Source organism: Ambystoma mexicanum, chromosome 12, assembly GCF_040938575.1.
Source record: "Ambystoma mexicanum isolate Mex_15411 chromosome 12, UKY_AmexF1_1, whole genome shotgun sequence".
Lineage (NCBI taxonomy): Eukaryota > Metazoa > Chordata > Amphibia > Caudata > Ambystomatidae > Ambystoma > Ambystoma mexicanum.
In genome coordinates, this window is record NC_090936.1 from 520,189,239 (window position 1) to 520,206,712 (window position 17,474).

Below are 17,474 nucleotides of genomic sequence, written 5' to 3' on the forward strand. Positions count from 1 at the left end.
CAACACGAGTGGTCAAGATTGGTCATGGCTGGCGGGGGCATTGGCTCAAATGGCAGAGAATCCATATTCAAAAATGGAAGATCTGGTGCCCCTTCTTTGGGGTTGCCATAAATTGAGGGGGTCACAAGCAGCTTTTTCATCGAGTTGGGATCTAAAAAAAATGACATTCTTTGTATGCAGGAGACCTAGCTTTGTCCCCGCCCCAGCCACCTCCTCCAGTATATGATGGCTTTGAGGTTGGCTGTAATCTGGCCCAAAAGAATGCTGTGGGGTGCCCGTCATCTGGGCTATTGACCATGGTAAAATTGGGTAGGGGTTTAAAAATCCTGGAAACTTTAAATTGTAATCCTTGTGTGCAAATTGTTACTGTGATGAGGGAAAGATCTGGGGGCGAACCAGAAATCTGATTTTTTTTTTTATATTGGAATCCATTGTCTATGGGTGAGGCCTCTTTGGTCAACATGGTTCCATCCTTGATTGACAATGTGTATATGAAGGATACCAACACCCATATTGTAATTTGTGGTGACCTCAACCTAAGATGAATTGACTCTGGGGGGGATATTACCCTCGGCGAGTTTGGGGGGGGCTTTATGGACATATGAATTGAAAGAGCGTGACATTTTTATGTCGAATGGACAAAGTGGGACTCCCGGCACAAAAAAAAGTCTAGAGGCAAACCGCAGTCCTGCTTAGATTAGTATTTTGTATTCCGTAATGTAATCTAAATAAGTGCGTTAGCACGTTGAATGTTGACTCATGGGGAATAGTGATCATTAACTCTTGGAGCTATACTGAAACCAGGGTAGAGCTTCTCAGTTTAGGATGCAAGTGGAGAATATTCAGTAAAACCAGGGTAGTACTAGGTTTAGAGTTCGAGCTGGGGTAGTAATATGCTTGGAATTTGACCTGGAGATGTGCCTGATATTGTGGAGGGACTGAAACCTTCAGTACTAGCTAGGGGGTTACATTGAACTATGCCAGGACATTGTTGCAGTTCCAAATAAAGCCCCAGCTGGGCCCCCGTCATGGGGGTAAAGACTCCGTTACAGGAAAAAACTGGTGGAGGAAAGTAACATTTTTCGTGCTGATTTGAAGGCTCTACCTCCTGGATGGGGCGCGTAGGCATAACCAGGTTAAAAAGGACTAGCCTTAACCTCTTCCTACTTAATCCACTAAAGGCTAGGACATTGAAAACAAGATCAAAATTATATTTAGCGTTCATCAGTCTACAGCAGGCCTTTGATAGTGTCAGCAGGGAGAGGTTGTGGGAGAAACTGTAGCCTGGGGCTGCCTCCTGGACCTACTAGAGGCGATCAAAGCCTTGTCCTCGGGGATGAGTGTATGGGCCAGATTGTCTAATTAGGGGCTACTCTCAGACAAAATCCAAACATTTAGGGGACTGAAGTAGGGATGCTCTGTGGCCCCCACTTAATTTAATCTGTATTTAGCAGATATTGAGGATGGGCAGTTAATCCACTGATTCCTTGGATCGTCTATGCCGATGATATTATTCTAGAACAGACGCAAATAGGTTTGCAGAGGGGATTGAATGAACTTTTTAAATACTTCTAGCCGAATGATCTCAAAATGAAAATCAAAAAGACAAATAATGGTTTTGCAAACAAAAAGGGCAAAAAATAAGTCTGGGGTTCAGATACAGGGTTGGCGGAGTAATCCTGGAATGTTGACTCAATAAGCTCTTTGGGAGTGTCTGAACCATAGTACGATTTGAAAAGCAATAGATTGAGAGCATAAGATTGAAATGCAAGAGACTAACAACCCAGGCGGTCATATTGCATAAAAGGTTTGGGGAAATTCTCCATGGTCCCAGTAAGAACCTTTATATAAACATAAGGTGGCACTGATTTTGATGTATGGTGCGAAGGGTACTATTGTAAAAGAATACTCAGACTCCCACAATCCCTTCCGAATGCCTTTTGCAGTAGATGCATTCCATAATAAAATGGAACATTCTGGCATTTTATTGGAAATGCATTGACAAGGAGACATACAAACCCCGGCCCCCTGTTTCAAATACAAAAAAATGTAGGGAAAATGGGCATGGATGGTTATCTGGATTCCTGGAAATTGGGTTGCACAACATGGTTAAAGGGACTGGATCTATCTGAAGAAGTCTTAGAACTCCAGGGAAAGTTAAAAAGCAAATAATGTATCGAGACTGGATAGATGCCCAAACAAAAGTCAAAATATAAGCTTGCTCTAAATCTTGGGTTGGAAAGAAGAGTAATTAACCAGCTTCCGATGTATCTGACATTTCCTTACCTGTGGTATCAACTTTTTCTCTACGGTTTACATTGAATATTCTACCAAAAAGCTAGGTTCTTGACCATAGAAGGCTGTTGGGTGATCTGGGACCACAATGTAGTTTCTGTGGCCAGATGACCATGATTGAATCTTTAGAGCATTTGATCAAAGAATGTAATTCTCTAAAAATTATGAGGATGAAACATATGAGCAAAAGTACCAAGGGCTGTAAATCTGTGCCTCTGAACAAATTGTGGAAGATGTTTTTAATAGGGGAGAATAAATCCACTAGTATAGGGATAATGACATTTATTGTTGGGGTGCTGCTGATTTTGCATTGAGTGGGACAGACTTGTAGATCTGAGATACCGATCTATGGCATCTGTAATTATCCCTGTTTGTGTTTGTCCTTTTTTTTTTTCTCTCCCTTTTATGTTTTGAAGAAGGATGTATTAGTATTTGATTAGATTAATGTTAAGGATTGATTAGTTGAAATATTAATTGATTATGGAAAGGTTTGATGTAAACCAAACCTAGTAAAGGGTGACTTTAGTGAGGAAAGTGAACATCTACCATTTGAAGGATGTGCAAGCAATCATTCTTTGCTTTACATGATGAATTTCAGGCTAAAGTAGCTTCTAGATGGCTACACTCTTAAACTGCATAAAATGTCTCAGTCATTGCAGGAGATGTTGGAGGTGGTGTGGAGGAGAAGGGGCGTTAATTTGTTTTGCACTTTTATAGTCTCAGAGCATGCTGGCTGGAGGTGAGGTCATCTATAAAGTATTTAACTGTATTAGATGGCAAATTACCCACTATATACTCTACTAGGCCTAGCGCACTATGAATATTACCAGCTTTCCCTAACTGAATGGATATTGGCCTTGCACTTACTACTTCTGCTAAGCTGTTGCTGGTCTGCCTGGAATATGTATAGTACTTCCACAGTACATAGTTACGTGGCTGGCAAGAATGGAATTCAATTAACTGCTAGCATCAGAGGGAAATACAATGGTTTTGTCGTGTGCGATAACTTTACAGATGGTATGATGAAAGACTACGTAGTGCTTACATGCCCAGTCAGACTGAAGGCCCTGTTTAGATGAGAAAGCTATTCCTTTGTGGGGTTGAAGTGCTTGCCCTTGAGAATCCATGTGCAATGATGAGCAATACTTCTGTATAAAACGATGGAAAGTGTTTTACATTTTTTTTCATTGCATACATGTTTTCTCCTCTATGCCCCTGCCTCTCATTTACCTTCAAAGACCCTGCTCCTCTCCTCCCACCCTCTCTCATCGCTCCCTGACAGCAATGGTTACCCAGCCTGCCTCTTAACACATGTTTATTTTTTTTGGATAGGTATGAGCATATGAAGGACCAGGAGCTGGCACTTGATGGGAGGATTTCTCCTGTGGAATCGCCTATCCCACTTTCAGTAACTGTTGCGTGTGCTGAAGTGAACACTGGTGCTGATGTGAACACGACTGCAGCTGAAGTGGAAAAGCCTGATTTGGCTGTGTCGGGGCTGTGTGTGGAAGACTGGGTGAATGCAGTAGAGTTTATACCCGGACAGCCCTATTGTGGACGTGGTAAGCCATTTGTTTAGTTATTTTTATAATTTTTTGTTATTTTATGGTTTAAAGCGTGGACCTAGCTTGAGAGCAGTGGAGCGCTGTACAGAGTGTGGGTAGCCGGCATTTGGACTGGCATCTTTTAACAGTAGCGCAGTCTGTGCATTATGTTCGTCCATTGTAATTGGTCCTTGATCATGTGTTGTTGAAAGAGCCATGTTTTAAGAGATTTGTGAAATTGGAGAATCGTGGGGAAATTCTGAGCGGACACCGGTATCTAGTTCCAGAGGGTGGGTGCATGACGAGAGGAAGATAGTTTGCTGGGCCTCTTGTGATTCAAGCTGGTTGTTTGATTTGCTTCGGGAGGATCGTGGGCCACAAGATTTGTTGAGCCTAGCTGTTGGCTACACTGGTGTTTTGAACACTATTCTTGCTTTGCGTGGAAGCCGATACAGTTTGTTTTAGGATGGGGGTTTTGAGGGGGGCCTAATTCTGTCCAATATCTGTGCTCCTGTAATATAACGAGACTTGCTGCAGCGTGGTGGACTGCTTTTAGGGGAGCGAAGTGAGCAGCTGGGAGCCCTGTCTGGAGAGCATTTCCCCCCCATCTGATCATGTTTAGAGTTGAATTGCCTAGCAGTGTTTGAAATTGGCAGTATAGTCTTTCGTTATGTACCATCGGTTGATCTGAAGCAGTGGTGTGCCTAACACTGGTCTAATCTTTCACAATTTTTGTTGACCTCAAGTAAAGTGATAGCGATAGAACAGTACACTTATTTCTGTCTGTAAACATTTTGGATTTTCAGCACCAAACTTGGTCCATTTCAACAAAAAGCTGATGCAATTTGTTCAATGAACATGCAAATGTTGGTTATTCAATGTCTTTGATAATCTAGAAAATCTACTTATTCCTGTTTCGCAGATGTTCACCTTTCACGGTCATCCCAAAAGGACTTAGTTACCATAATTTCCTAACAGCAGAATTTCAGGGAGTTGAAATCTAGGGAAAAAGTAGGACCTATTGATGTTAATAGTGAACAGTGCCTGAAACTGGGTCAAATGAATCCCCCTAATAACTTCAATCGAATATTGGAAGGAATCATTCAAGAGCTATGTGAAGAAATAGAACTAATATCTTCTCGCCCGCGCTTACCAGTACTTTTACTAGGGAGAAGCTAGGTGTGTTCCACACAAGTAAAAACGGAAGTACCCATATCTGCATTCTTTTGATACGGAGGTCAAATACATTCTTATGTCCTTGCTCGCTACATTATACTTATTAATCAGAGTAACATCAATGAGGCCCGTAAAGTAACCCTAACCAAGAAATGTTGACCGCAATGCTTCAGTGTGACTCAGACTGTTAGGGGAAACTTGGGACACACCAATGGAATCTCAAATGAGCGCATTAAAGGAGCCCCTGAGTTCTGGGCATCCATACTATACATCCTGTATAGGAATATAATCCAACAAAGCGGGAACCCCCGAGAACTGGTAGTGATTTCCTATCGTACCAAAGTATAAAAAGGTGAACAGAATGGCAGCCCATTCTTAGAAGCGCCTTATCCTTCTCGTCATGGAGAGTGAAATCGTCTTTTTCCGTAGTCTTGGAGAAATTAACCAATGGGCAGAGCAAACGGGCAGGATTGGCAAGGCACAATATGGCTTCCGGAAAGGTGTGGGAACATCTCTTAATGGCACCATTTTGAATATTCTCTACCATGAGGCAACCAGAAGGAATAACCCCCAATTCTTCTAGGCATTGTGAACTTCATCTGCATTTGACCTTGTGAATTGGGATATGCTGATCTTGTCAAAATGGGAGATCTCAAGGGGTTTAAGCATATTAGAACCTCTTAATTCAGATACATGTATCCAGATAAGGTTGGACTTTAGGGGAAACCTCTCAAGAAGGATCCCTGCTGAAAGAGGACTTGGGCAGGATTGTGTTCTGGCACTGTGCTTGTTCAACTTCTATATATCAGACCTTGGAGACTTCTTGAGGGATTCTTCTTTTGTGACACCCAGTTTAGCCAAATTGAAGATATACTGGTTAGCATATGCTGATGTGTTGATCTTGGATCATACTCGATAAGGGCTGCAGTGATTATTAAAAGCTCTTGGGATTATTTGATACTGAATGACCTAAAGATGAACACTAAGAACTAAAATAATGCGCTTTTCAACTAGTAAGAAATCTGTTGGATACACCTGGTTGTATGGATGGATAAGACCTTGCTTGAAGTTGCATAGAAATTTGTGTATCTGGGATATCTGATATTCAATCACCCTAATAAAGTTCCCCTCTTTCTAAGTCTCCTTACTAAAGTAGACTATGATACCGAAAATTAAAGAGATGCATTTTGGGGGGGGCGTGGCTTGGCGCCGATTAAGATGGCAGCCTGAATACATGTCTCCTGCCCACGATTTTGCTCCTCTTTCCCCTGTAGTGCTTTTACATGTGCATTTCAACAAAATCATTACTATAAACTGTGGTTTGTCGCTACTCTGCATTCATTGCTACAATGTGTGCTATGTTACTGCTTTGAATTAATTTCAATAACCTGTATGTTGTCACTTCCTCTTTATTTTCAGTGGTTTAAATCCGTATCCCGTCGGCTCTTGACTGGTTTGGTAGTGTTTGTTTCTGCACAATCTCTCAAAACCTGGACCTCACCTGTACAGTATTAACCAGGTCATTTCTTCAGTGCCTTCACTTGCTATGGCTTCAGGAAAAAGTGGTCAAAAGACTTCTCAGGCTAATAAGGATTTTAGAGCCATAGCCCTAAAACCAAAAAAGATACTCTACTATGCTGATTGGTGCTTTGGAGTCCAACAGGGATGTTCTATTTGCAGGAGATAAGATCACTTAAAGGAATGGTTTGGTCAGAAATTTTTATTGTCCGTACAGGTCGGCCATGTGTTTTTAAGCCTAAATCGGTCGATCATAGAAACATTTCCTATGGACCTTACCCGAGTTTTCATCTACTAAAGACACGCGAAAACAAGCAGCAGGGCTCCGCCATTTCGTGATATTCTTATCACTTGCCACATCGCCCTGGGTGACCTGCTTTTGCGGCATTAAATCATATCCCCCGCCCCTGAGCCTGGCATCAACAAAGCATTCATATTCCCCGCCTCTCTCCGTGGCGTTACTGGGCTGCGTAGCCAAACGCGCCCAGTCGTCTACGCGACTTCACACAGAACCCAGAAACCAACATCCGCTCACAACACAGCACGCCACAATTCGGAATATGAAACTGTAGTTTAAAATTAAACAGCAAGATTGTACATTTATTTGACATTAAATGTTTAGAGAAAATTCAGCAATCAGCATATTAAATCGGAATGGACATTTTTTTTCTTTGCTCTCGATCCACAAATCCGCTACAGTTTATCGGGAGTCACGCGCTGTTTCTTTATGGTGCACATGGTGTTGGTTTTCGTTAATAGAAGCACTTTGGTCGCACAGTGAATCTCAAGGCTGTTCCATCAACTAGGCTCTAGGCCACCGTAAAGGTTGATATGTTGATTCTAGCCGCTAGTACTGCGTAAGCGCATATGGGCCCCTTGGCGATCGTACCATAAAATAGTCAAAGTAGTGCAGTTGTTTACAAGAAGCTGCAGCTGGCGATTGAAGAATCCGTCGGCCGGGGTCTGGAATAGGTGGCAGTCGCAGTACGGTAGGATGTACCTGTTTTGAAAACATAAAAATTGAAATTAGTCTCACCAGCCAATCTTTATTACTATTATTCATTTTATTTATTAGGGCCGAGGTGAAACTATTTGCTTGCGAGGATAGTGCAATGGAGTATGTTCGGCTCTAAAAGCAATGCAAAAACTGAAGAAAAAATCGGATAACACACAATGTGATTCATTAGCGTTGAACCACTGAGAAACGACTTTGTCTACACGCGTGTCGAAGGGGGACATGCATGCCCATGTGCCCGGTAGAAAGACGATCCCACACATTGTTTACTTGCTCTTCATTGTAATATGCCACACAGAACTAACAAGTACAACTTAACCTGGCTTTAACGGTACGCAATTTATTATATTCCGGTATAAAATCGTCTAAAAAGTTACTTACATTTGCCATTTCCATTGTCTCCGCGTAATGCAGTCCATAAATCCCACTCTGTTTGTGCCAACGATTTTTCATATACTGAACTAACATGAAACTCGGTCTAGTTTCCGAATTTTCAGCCTTATCGTCTTACGTTATTGCACCCCTCCTTCAAATGAAGTCCTTTGTGCATGGTCCCTGTCTCTCAAGGTCAAAAAACAATAGAACCTTATACTGCCAGTGCGAGTCGTGGGCCTCTCCAGCCCCCGAGCAAAAAATCAAAGCTGGTGACCTTCATTCTGATGAGCATACATTCCTACTTTGCAACATCTCGTGTAAAGCCATCTGTGAACTTGAATTTTGGACTCCATTTTAGTACTAGGCCTCACTGTGCTAATGCGAACTGGCTTCTCTCATCTGCAACGCCTCACTTGGCGCGTACCAAGGCCCCCAAGTTTGTCCGCAACCCTAACCACTCCCTTCACCCGGGATGGTGAAGGGAGTGGTTAGGGTTAGCATACTTTATGTATTTTTTCAAAAAGAATCAGATTATAATCATTTATACCGGGATTTGTACTTCTCAACTAGCTCTGCTTATGGGTGGACATGGCACAGTGACAATGTTTGGTGGCAATGTATCTGTGCTGTGCACAGAATCGCTCAAAATTCCATGTGTGTGCATTTCTAGTAAATTAACAATAAGGCCTTTAACAAAGTTGAATTCATTTCCTCATATACTGGTTTGACCACCCATTTTTTACTTCTTTTTGTAAAGGCCGTAGTGTAGCAAAGCATCCCAACATTTCCCGTAGTCCTAGATTGTTCACAGCACACATTCTCGTTATGTGTCAAGACCGCTAGTAGAGTCCTATGTTTCATGCCCTGTATGTCGAAATGCAATCGCTTTGGCCTGTACTTTAGCCACATATTGTGGAACACCTCCAAACCTCCCGTGTGACAGAATTCTGTCAGTCCCCTCAAATCTCTTGATAGAGTTTTATCAAACACCATCTTCTCAATGGCTTTGTGTGTAGGTGAAGATGGAATAAACCACTTCTTCCGTGCCTCCTATGGGGACAAAGGGCCATGTTCACATTGGTGGAAATGTTGGTTTTCTGTCCAGCGCTGAACGTTGGTACAGTGGTGCATTAGTGGCTGCCATTTTTCAAGTAGAATTTCCACTCACCCTTCACAAGTTTTGGAGCTCCACCCAAGATGGTTGCTGATAGACTGGGACCACTGTGAAATACTTTCCAAACCTTTTTTTTTTTTTTCCCCCCTGCAGCCGAGATTTTCTTATTGATTGATTACGCAAGATGCCATACGACAAATTGATGTTTAATATGTGTGAACTGCTCTCTGTGTCTTGGCTATTGAAACGTGCCTGTCCGTGGCTATGAGGTCGATGTGCATTCCCCTCGATTGTAGATATTCCAATGATTTTATAAATCCTAGTTTCTCCATGGCCACTGAGGATTTACATTGAGACACCAAACTCACAATTTTATTACTATCCATGTCAAAGTGGTAGGTGCAGTACGTGACTGAAAATCCAGGGCTGTCGCACTGTCCATCGCCGGCTAGCCTGAACCGTTTGCCTTCAAATGTACTTTCTATAGACAATTGTTCAATTTTCCAAGCATCACTAATGGCTGGAAATAGATAATCATGTTGGAATTTGTAGTTATGCGTTTTAGAAATGAAATGGAGTCCCACAAACTGAAAAAAAGACTCTAACTTTCTAAAACTGGACCCACTAAAAAGTGAGGCAGCTGCACACAGTAGATTGCCTGCTGGGAGTTTCCCCAGCATCGGTTGTGCAGACCATGAGAACGTATGATGTAATGTACAGGTGGCATGTATTTTGACATTACTGCCTTGTGTTTGACGAGTCACATTCATCAATGGCTTCCCACATACTTGCCCTCTAACTGAATGCCCACATTTCAGCATACTTGCATAGTATTCGACAGTTGTTTGATGGATATTATATTTGCCCTCTTTCATTAGACTGACATCCTGCATCAGTTGTTTCGGACTGTACCGTTGTGGACATATCACCCGAATTGAAACCAATATCGGTGATATCATGTTCTGGTGCGTTGGTGAATAGTGCTGCTTGTTCATTCTCTGTCATTTCAACATTTGTTACTTGAACATTGATGGGAGAACACAACAATGTTGACAGCTTTTTGGGTGGCATTTTTTTGGCGGGTGTATATTGTGTGAATTGACATGCGACTACTTCAGAGCGATCTTCAATACATTCAGTATCATCTTCTTGTGGTGGTGCAGTCGCACTGTAGCAATGGTCCAATAAAACTTTGCTGGATTCTCCGGACACATTCAATTCATGTTCTGGCCATTGGACAAATGCATCTCGAGTCTGAACACGCCGTGCCTCAATTACTGGTTCCTCCATAGTTTAAATGGTTTGGCAAGCAACATCTCTCATTTGTTTCACTGTCTGTATGTATAGTTCGTACACCCATGGGCAGCTAGAGGACAGATTGGAAAAGGGGTGTTCAGTTTAAACCCAAGATACAGTATTGTACAATTGACAGAAAACAAAACATGATATAGTCCCCAGCACAAAACACTTTCTAAAAATATGAACTGTTTGTAACTAACCTTATTTTTGTTTCTTTTCTTTGCAACTTTCTTGACTCAAACTTCAACATCTGCATGCTGTCGCTCCGATTTGTAGCCGCATGTCTCCCCTTCCTCTTGCGCTGCAACGACTATCATTTCTGGATCCGCATAGACGGCACGGAATGATGCTCCATCGACTTCCTGAGACATAGTACTTTCATTACTATGGATCACAATATTGAAAACAATAAAACACACTTGAGGACGACCACACAGGTACATCTCAATAGCTAAACACGAATGAAAAATTGTGTAGAAAAATCAAACGACAAGTATTCGAGCTCTGATGATCTAGTTTGATGGAACTGTCAGTATTCATACCTCTGGCTCTGCATAGTCTGCCATGAATGATTTTATTGGAGAGGACGCTTCAGCAACTCCCTGAAACACAGTACTTGCGTTAGTATGGTTTTCAATATTGAAAGCATAACACACACTTGGGGTCGACGACACAGGTACATATCAATGGCTAACCACGAATGAAACATTGTGTAGAACAATCAAACGACAAGTATACAAGATCTGATGATCTCGTTCGATGGAGCGGTCGGTATCCATACCTTGTGCTGCTGAAGAACATCTAGGGATGTTGTCAATGTGGTGGACTCTTCAGCATCTCCCTGAAAGACAGTACTTGCATTAGTATGGATAACCATAATTATAACTGAAAACAAACACTAGGGGGTGACAACTGAGGTGTATATCAATTGGAAAGCACTAACCAAACATTTGGTTAAAATAATTACACGAAACATAAAAACTATTAGTTGACATGCATAAAACAAGTCTGTGGCGTAATAGGTAAGTAAGATGACCTGATGCGCGCTAGAAGTGGTTGGTAACTGCTGGCACGACACGGATGGAGAATCTTGTTGCTTCATATTCAGTGGATAGTCCAGAAGTTGTAAAGGTAAATTATTGTTTGATAGTGAAATGCCAATATTAAAAAGTGCAATGTAAGGCGAAAGAATACTTGAGAATAATGCTATTGAAAAAGTGCAATATAGCACAGTTCCCTGTGCCCATAAATAGATTTCCTTTGAGGGTTATAAAATCAAAAAATAATTTATTGCTAAATGTCATTATTCAAAAAGCTATACACTCCTATCAATATCGAAAGTATTACAAGGGACACAACACCTAAAATATCAATCCATTCGGCTACCTACACACTACCGCAAGGCCTAAAGCTAAATCCGGACACTTGACTCACCAGTGTCGGAATGTGGACGAATAGAGTGGGAATAGCGTTTGCCAGCAATTTTCGGGTCGTTTGCCGTTTATTCTTCTTTGTTACCCAGGATGTGGCGTACATGTTTGGGGGAAAGTGCCGGCTGCAGATGCGGTATCGATCACCCCTCTTGTCCTCTGACTCTACTTTCAAACTCTGATGGTGCATATCCGCAATATCGGACCCATTCTCTTATCCCATCTACAGTCTTGGGGAATACATGCATTGTAGTGCCTTCAGATTTATCATGGGTCTTCGAAGGGCAACCGCTAATCGAACAGGCAGGCATTGTTGAAAATTCTGAAAAGTAAACATGAACATTATAAATTCTTGATGAATAAAAATGTGATGGTAAATGAACCATACAATGTTCAATGCAAGGTTTGTTTTGGTCGCCGGAACTATACCAGTTCATCATGTTCATCACTGACATACCAAAAAACACCAACGAACGTAGAGTGACCGCGATACGCACCGATCAATCAATGGGAAAAGCTGAGGCAACTATCCAACGGCATACTAAAGGACTAAACGGGAGACACTCGCAATACGACCAAAGACAGTAAACATAGCAAACTAAGACAGAAAAACTAGAACAAATCAAGAGGACATGGACCTAACTATGACCTTCCCCAACAGCCCTTACAAAAAATCATAGTGCGGGAAAGGAAGCACTGCATCACGGGCCCAAGGCAATGGGTGAGAAACAGAATGTTTCATCACTGCACACGGCCCACCAATACAAAGCAGGAAGCACAATGCCCACCACACAAACTACAACTAAACAGTCTCAAGGATGTTTGCTCCACGGAAATCAAAGAATCGGTCACGACAGAAGGATACGAACGTCTGAATACACACGCTTATCAAGACGGACCCACTAGGACAACACTTCAACATGACCGCAACCCTGAACCACTCAAAGCCTTAACTGACCAGGGTCACACTAGATTACCTAAGAATAGATATCACCCACCCAGTCCCACACCTGAAGATTAGGTTCAGACGCACCCACCAATCCATACTATAATCAATAGGATACAGCTGGACCAGCGCAACACCACCAAATCGAGTTGGCCACAATGAACCAGCAACATCCGAACCCACAGGTATACAACTCTAATGGAATCGTAAGTACCTGAACCAAGATACAGACTCCACTAACCCAATCCTCAATCTTTTGCTTACTTAAACCCACACAAAACCACACAACCATCTCTCTCCCAGCAATCAGCAGGCACTTTACCACACCGCATCAACAACACATAAACCTCACCCACAGCACTCAAGGCCTTAATCCGATAATGGCACCAAAGCACAGCACTCGGTGTCAACCGAGCTGAAGCTGCCAACAGCACACCACATCTCCCACTCCTTCTACCCTCCTCCCGACTAACCCTTCCTGTTTACAGATCCGCCACAGCGCCTGGGGAGCAATTCCGTTGGTGACGGTGCGCTATACAAGTACCCATAACATAACATGTACGGCTTAGTATTTGCATAACTTTTACAAATTAATAAATGATGTGACTAAACTCGTCCCTTGGATGTTCTGTCTTGCACGAAAAGGAAACATGCTTATATTATAGACAGGACCCACGACGGATGCAATTCAATGACAATTGACACAGATGAAAATAAATAGATCTATTGATAGCTATAACAATTGAAGCTCAAGTCAATAGCAATGAGACCAATGAGCGTAGCACTATTGAGTACTCTACTCGCAAATAGATAGAAATTTAAACATGAACGAAACATGACTGTGATACATGGCCATACCTTGACCAACAAACAATTAGATTCAGCAAGCTGAATAGTTTGTGGCAGGAGAACGGGTAGATGGCCACAGGTAGCACACTGATGAGTTTGCTCGAAGCGGTCACAGAAGTTCACAGATAGCACGACGACGAGCAGACTAGCATCGATCTCAGCGGTTCTCATGTAGCGCGTTCAGGAGTTGACTTGCAAAGCACAAAAGATGTTCTCATGAGACATCAAGTGGTTTATAAAGTATTAGAAACAGGGGTGTGTTTGTGAATGAATGACGTGTATATGTCATGGTAGTATGTGGTTTGCAGGGGCGCAGCCTGCTTCAGAGGAGGCCTGCCTGGAGACACTGGGTCTGAGGAGGCCATGCGAGCAATGGCCCCTGGGCGTGGGATACCTTTTGAAGTGTACATGCTGTTTGGCACCTTGCCGTTTGCGCCCCTGACAGCACACCCTGGCAGTGCACATCCACTGGCGCGAACTGCCTTTGATAGAGGGGGGTGGGATGGATGGGCCGGGGGCATGCAGACAAGGCACCGAAACACTGCTGAATGGAGACAAACTTGATTTAATTTAAAAAATGGAAACAACCGTTGTTAAAATATGTTGTGTTTTATTTTGTTTCTTATTTTGATGGCACAAAAATACAAAACTTTACACATTGTACAGGTCAGATTGCAGCACAGCGAGGGGAAAATCCCCTGTACTGACCGCTGTCACTGGGGAAAGTTTGTTTTATGGCACCAACGACACAGGCGGGTATTACTCTTCGAAAGCGGTGTCCAAGCCTCCCGTGAAGCCACCATGTAAAGGACCGATAGGCCACCAGCTTGTACCACCTGTGATAAAGAATGATACAAACTGTGTTTAAATGACCACGATAAGTTTATTAAACCTTAGTTGTAAATGACAAGTCTTGTAACTAATGGCATTCTGCTCGGACAAATGTTATCTAGACACCGCACAGTATTGAACGACTTCCATGCGTTACAATATGTAGATGTAATTTTGAATATAGGAGACGACCATGAAATAGTAGTGGCATCACAACCAGAGTATACTTCCTCGTTACTCGGATTACGAGGACAAACAGTTGCGCGAAGTTCGTGCATAAGCACCATCATTATCTTCAACACGGACCGTGTGAGGCAGACTGCCCTGAAGTCTGGCAGCTCGGTGATGCATTGCGGCAGTGGCTCGCTTTCCGAAATGTAGGCCAGGCATCCAGAGTTTTCACAGCAGCAGCAGTAGTTCTCATCCTCGGTTGGCATTAGTTTGCACCGATTGCATGTACACCAGGTGGAAACACCATCCATGCGACTAGGCCCAGGGTCTTAATCAGTTGATTCGTCCTGTCAACTGCTGTCCGAAGCGCCATCGTTTTCACATGTTTCCCTTTCCAGTAGTTCCTCCTCGGTATACTCGGGCTCGTACATGTAGGACATTATTGTAGCCATTGTGTGGTAAACAAACTAAAATAATTTGTAGCGATGGTACAGGTATCTGTTCACACGGGCTACAAGTGGCAAATGTAGCTGACCAGAGCACAGAAACGAGTCACAGATTACTCAAAGTAACATAGAAAGGAATGGAATCGAAAATCTGCTGCTGTGTGTTGTCAAACGGTCTGTTTATACTTATTGAGTAAAGAGGCGTCCTGCCATTTCCATGGCGACACATTAGCTGAAGCGCAGCGATTTGTTGACACGAGACGTGCTTTGTCGTTGGGGAATGGGCGGTACGCGTCTGCTGATGACAGGCTCAGGGGCGGGGGGATATGATTTAGTGCCGCAAAAGCAGGTCACCCAGGGCGATGGGGCAAGTGATCAGATTATCACAAAATGGCAGCACCCTGCTGCTTGTTTTCGCATGTGTTTAGTAGACGAAAGCTCGGGTAAGGTCCATAGGACATTTTTCTACGATCAACCTAAAAACACATGGCCGAACCGTAGGGACAATACAAATTTCTGACCAAACCATTCCTTTAAGCCCTTTATTGAAGCCACAAACCCAAAATTGCATCAATTAGATGGGTAGAGTGCTTTTGAAAACAGAATGAATGAAGTTGAAAGCAGAGTTATTCTTCTTGAAGACGTATCACCTAGAGTTCTTCAGTCAGAAAAAGTTGTCCAAGATCTACAAAAGCGTAACGTGGAACTGGAAAACGGAAAGGTGTAGTAATTTGCACATTTTGGGCCTGCCTGAGGGGTGTGAACGTAACAACACTTTACTTTTTCTACAAAAAATGTTTCCTGCTTTGCTACTTATCCCACCCAATATCGCTGTTCGGGCACACCGTATTGGCCCCATAAACCTCTTTCTCCCCTATGCCACGTACTTTGATCATTCTACTGTCGAGTACACTCCACTACAGCTTATTACTTCCAAAGCTAAGGAAAAGAATACCCTTCTTTGGCATGGCAGCAGAACCTATATTTCGCAGGATGAGGCTAGGATGACCGCTCAGCGAAGGAAGGAATTTTTTGACTTGCCGCTCGGCTTTAGAGGAACTTAATGCTAGATATGGCCTTTTTCATCCGTGCACATTCATGTTTACAATCAACGGAAGAACAGTGGCTTTCGATGACCCTGAAGGCTTTCATCAGAGCACTCAAAACTGACAGTATGGACACTTCGACACCTGCCACTTCTGCTACCGGCACATGAGACTACTTCTGTGTTTTTATTAATCTCTGGCTTTTATTTCATATAGCACTATGGTTTATTGATCAAATCTATTTAATCCTTGGTGGAGATGTTTGGGTGCCTTCTTCCTAAGGGTTCTTGTTGGGGTCCTTTTTAGGTGTCACCTAGTTCTTAGTCTTTTCTGTGCTTTTTCCTGTTGTAAACTTGACGTCTCTTCTCACGCTGTTGCTGTATTACCTTCTTTTTTTCTCCAAGATCTCTCGTACTACTTTGCTTCCTATTGTACTGTTTTTGCGATATCCTGTTTTTACATCTTCCTTTGTGTTTTTCCCCTATGTATAATGCCATTTGCCAGATTGTTGCATATCTCACTATAAATGTACACATGTTCAATAATTGCGTTCTGACTTTTCATGATGGGATTTAAATGTATGTCGTGGAATGTTAAAGGTATCCTCCCTATAAAAAGATACAAAATGATTTCACACCTCAGATTTAATCCATCTGACAGGTGTATCCAAGAAACTCATCTATCCATAGCTGAGTCTATGAAACAATAGTTATGGGTTCAAAATGTAATTGCTAGCCCTGCAGTTGGAAAGAACCATGGTGTCGCTATATTAATCTGTACAATCTACCCTAACAATTTTTGTTAGGGTACTGACAGTGATGGGTGATGGGTTTGGAGATGGGTTTTGGTAAAATTGCAAAATGGATCTAGTGTTAGTTCCATTATGAATATTTATGGTCCCACTGTACCAGACCCTAGTCTTTAGAATATTTTAAAACAAAACATATTGCAATTGGATCTTTATAAAATCGTTGTCTGTGGAGATTTCAAGAATAGGAGATGCAAATGTAACTTTAAAGGCTCCAAATCCCATGATGTATTCATTTGTTTCTCGGAGGTGGGACTAGTTGACACGTGAAGGCTCTCATGCTTTACATTTTAACTTTACTTTTCACTCCCTTTCCCATAACACTTTCTCAAGATTGGATTATATTTTTGGAACTAAATCTTTATAGTACACTATTATTGACTCCTGTATTGCCAATATTGTGATCTCCGATCATGCCCCAGTTGTAACAACTTTCAACTTCCTGGATATTCAAAGACACCCAACCAGATGGCAATTTAATAACATGTTACAAGACAAACCTTTTGTTCAATCCCTTTCCAACTTCCAGCAACAGTTTTTCAGTGACAATAGAGATGAAGATACTTCTATAGTGAATAACTGGGATGCCTTTAAGGTTGCCCTAAGAGGTC

General features: G+C 42.4%; 1 protein-coding gene across 2 annotated transcripts in view; it reads left to right on the top strand.

The window, feature by feature from the left end:
• MKRN1 (makorin ring finger protein 1) overlaps positions 1 to 17,474 on the top strand; it is a 302,715-nt gene that overhangs the window by 102,621 nt on the left and 182,620 nt on the right. For both annotated transcript variants that reach the window (XM_069628815.1, XM_069628816.1), the window contains exon 3: positions 3,628 to 3,857. In XM_069628815.1, coding sequence (XP_069484916.1) covers positions 3,628 to 3,857 — 230 coding nt within the window. The remainder of the gene's footprint in view (positions 1 to 3,627; positions 3,858 to 17,474) is intronic.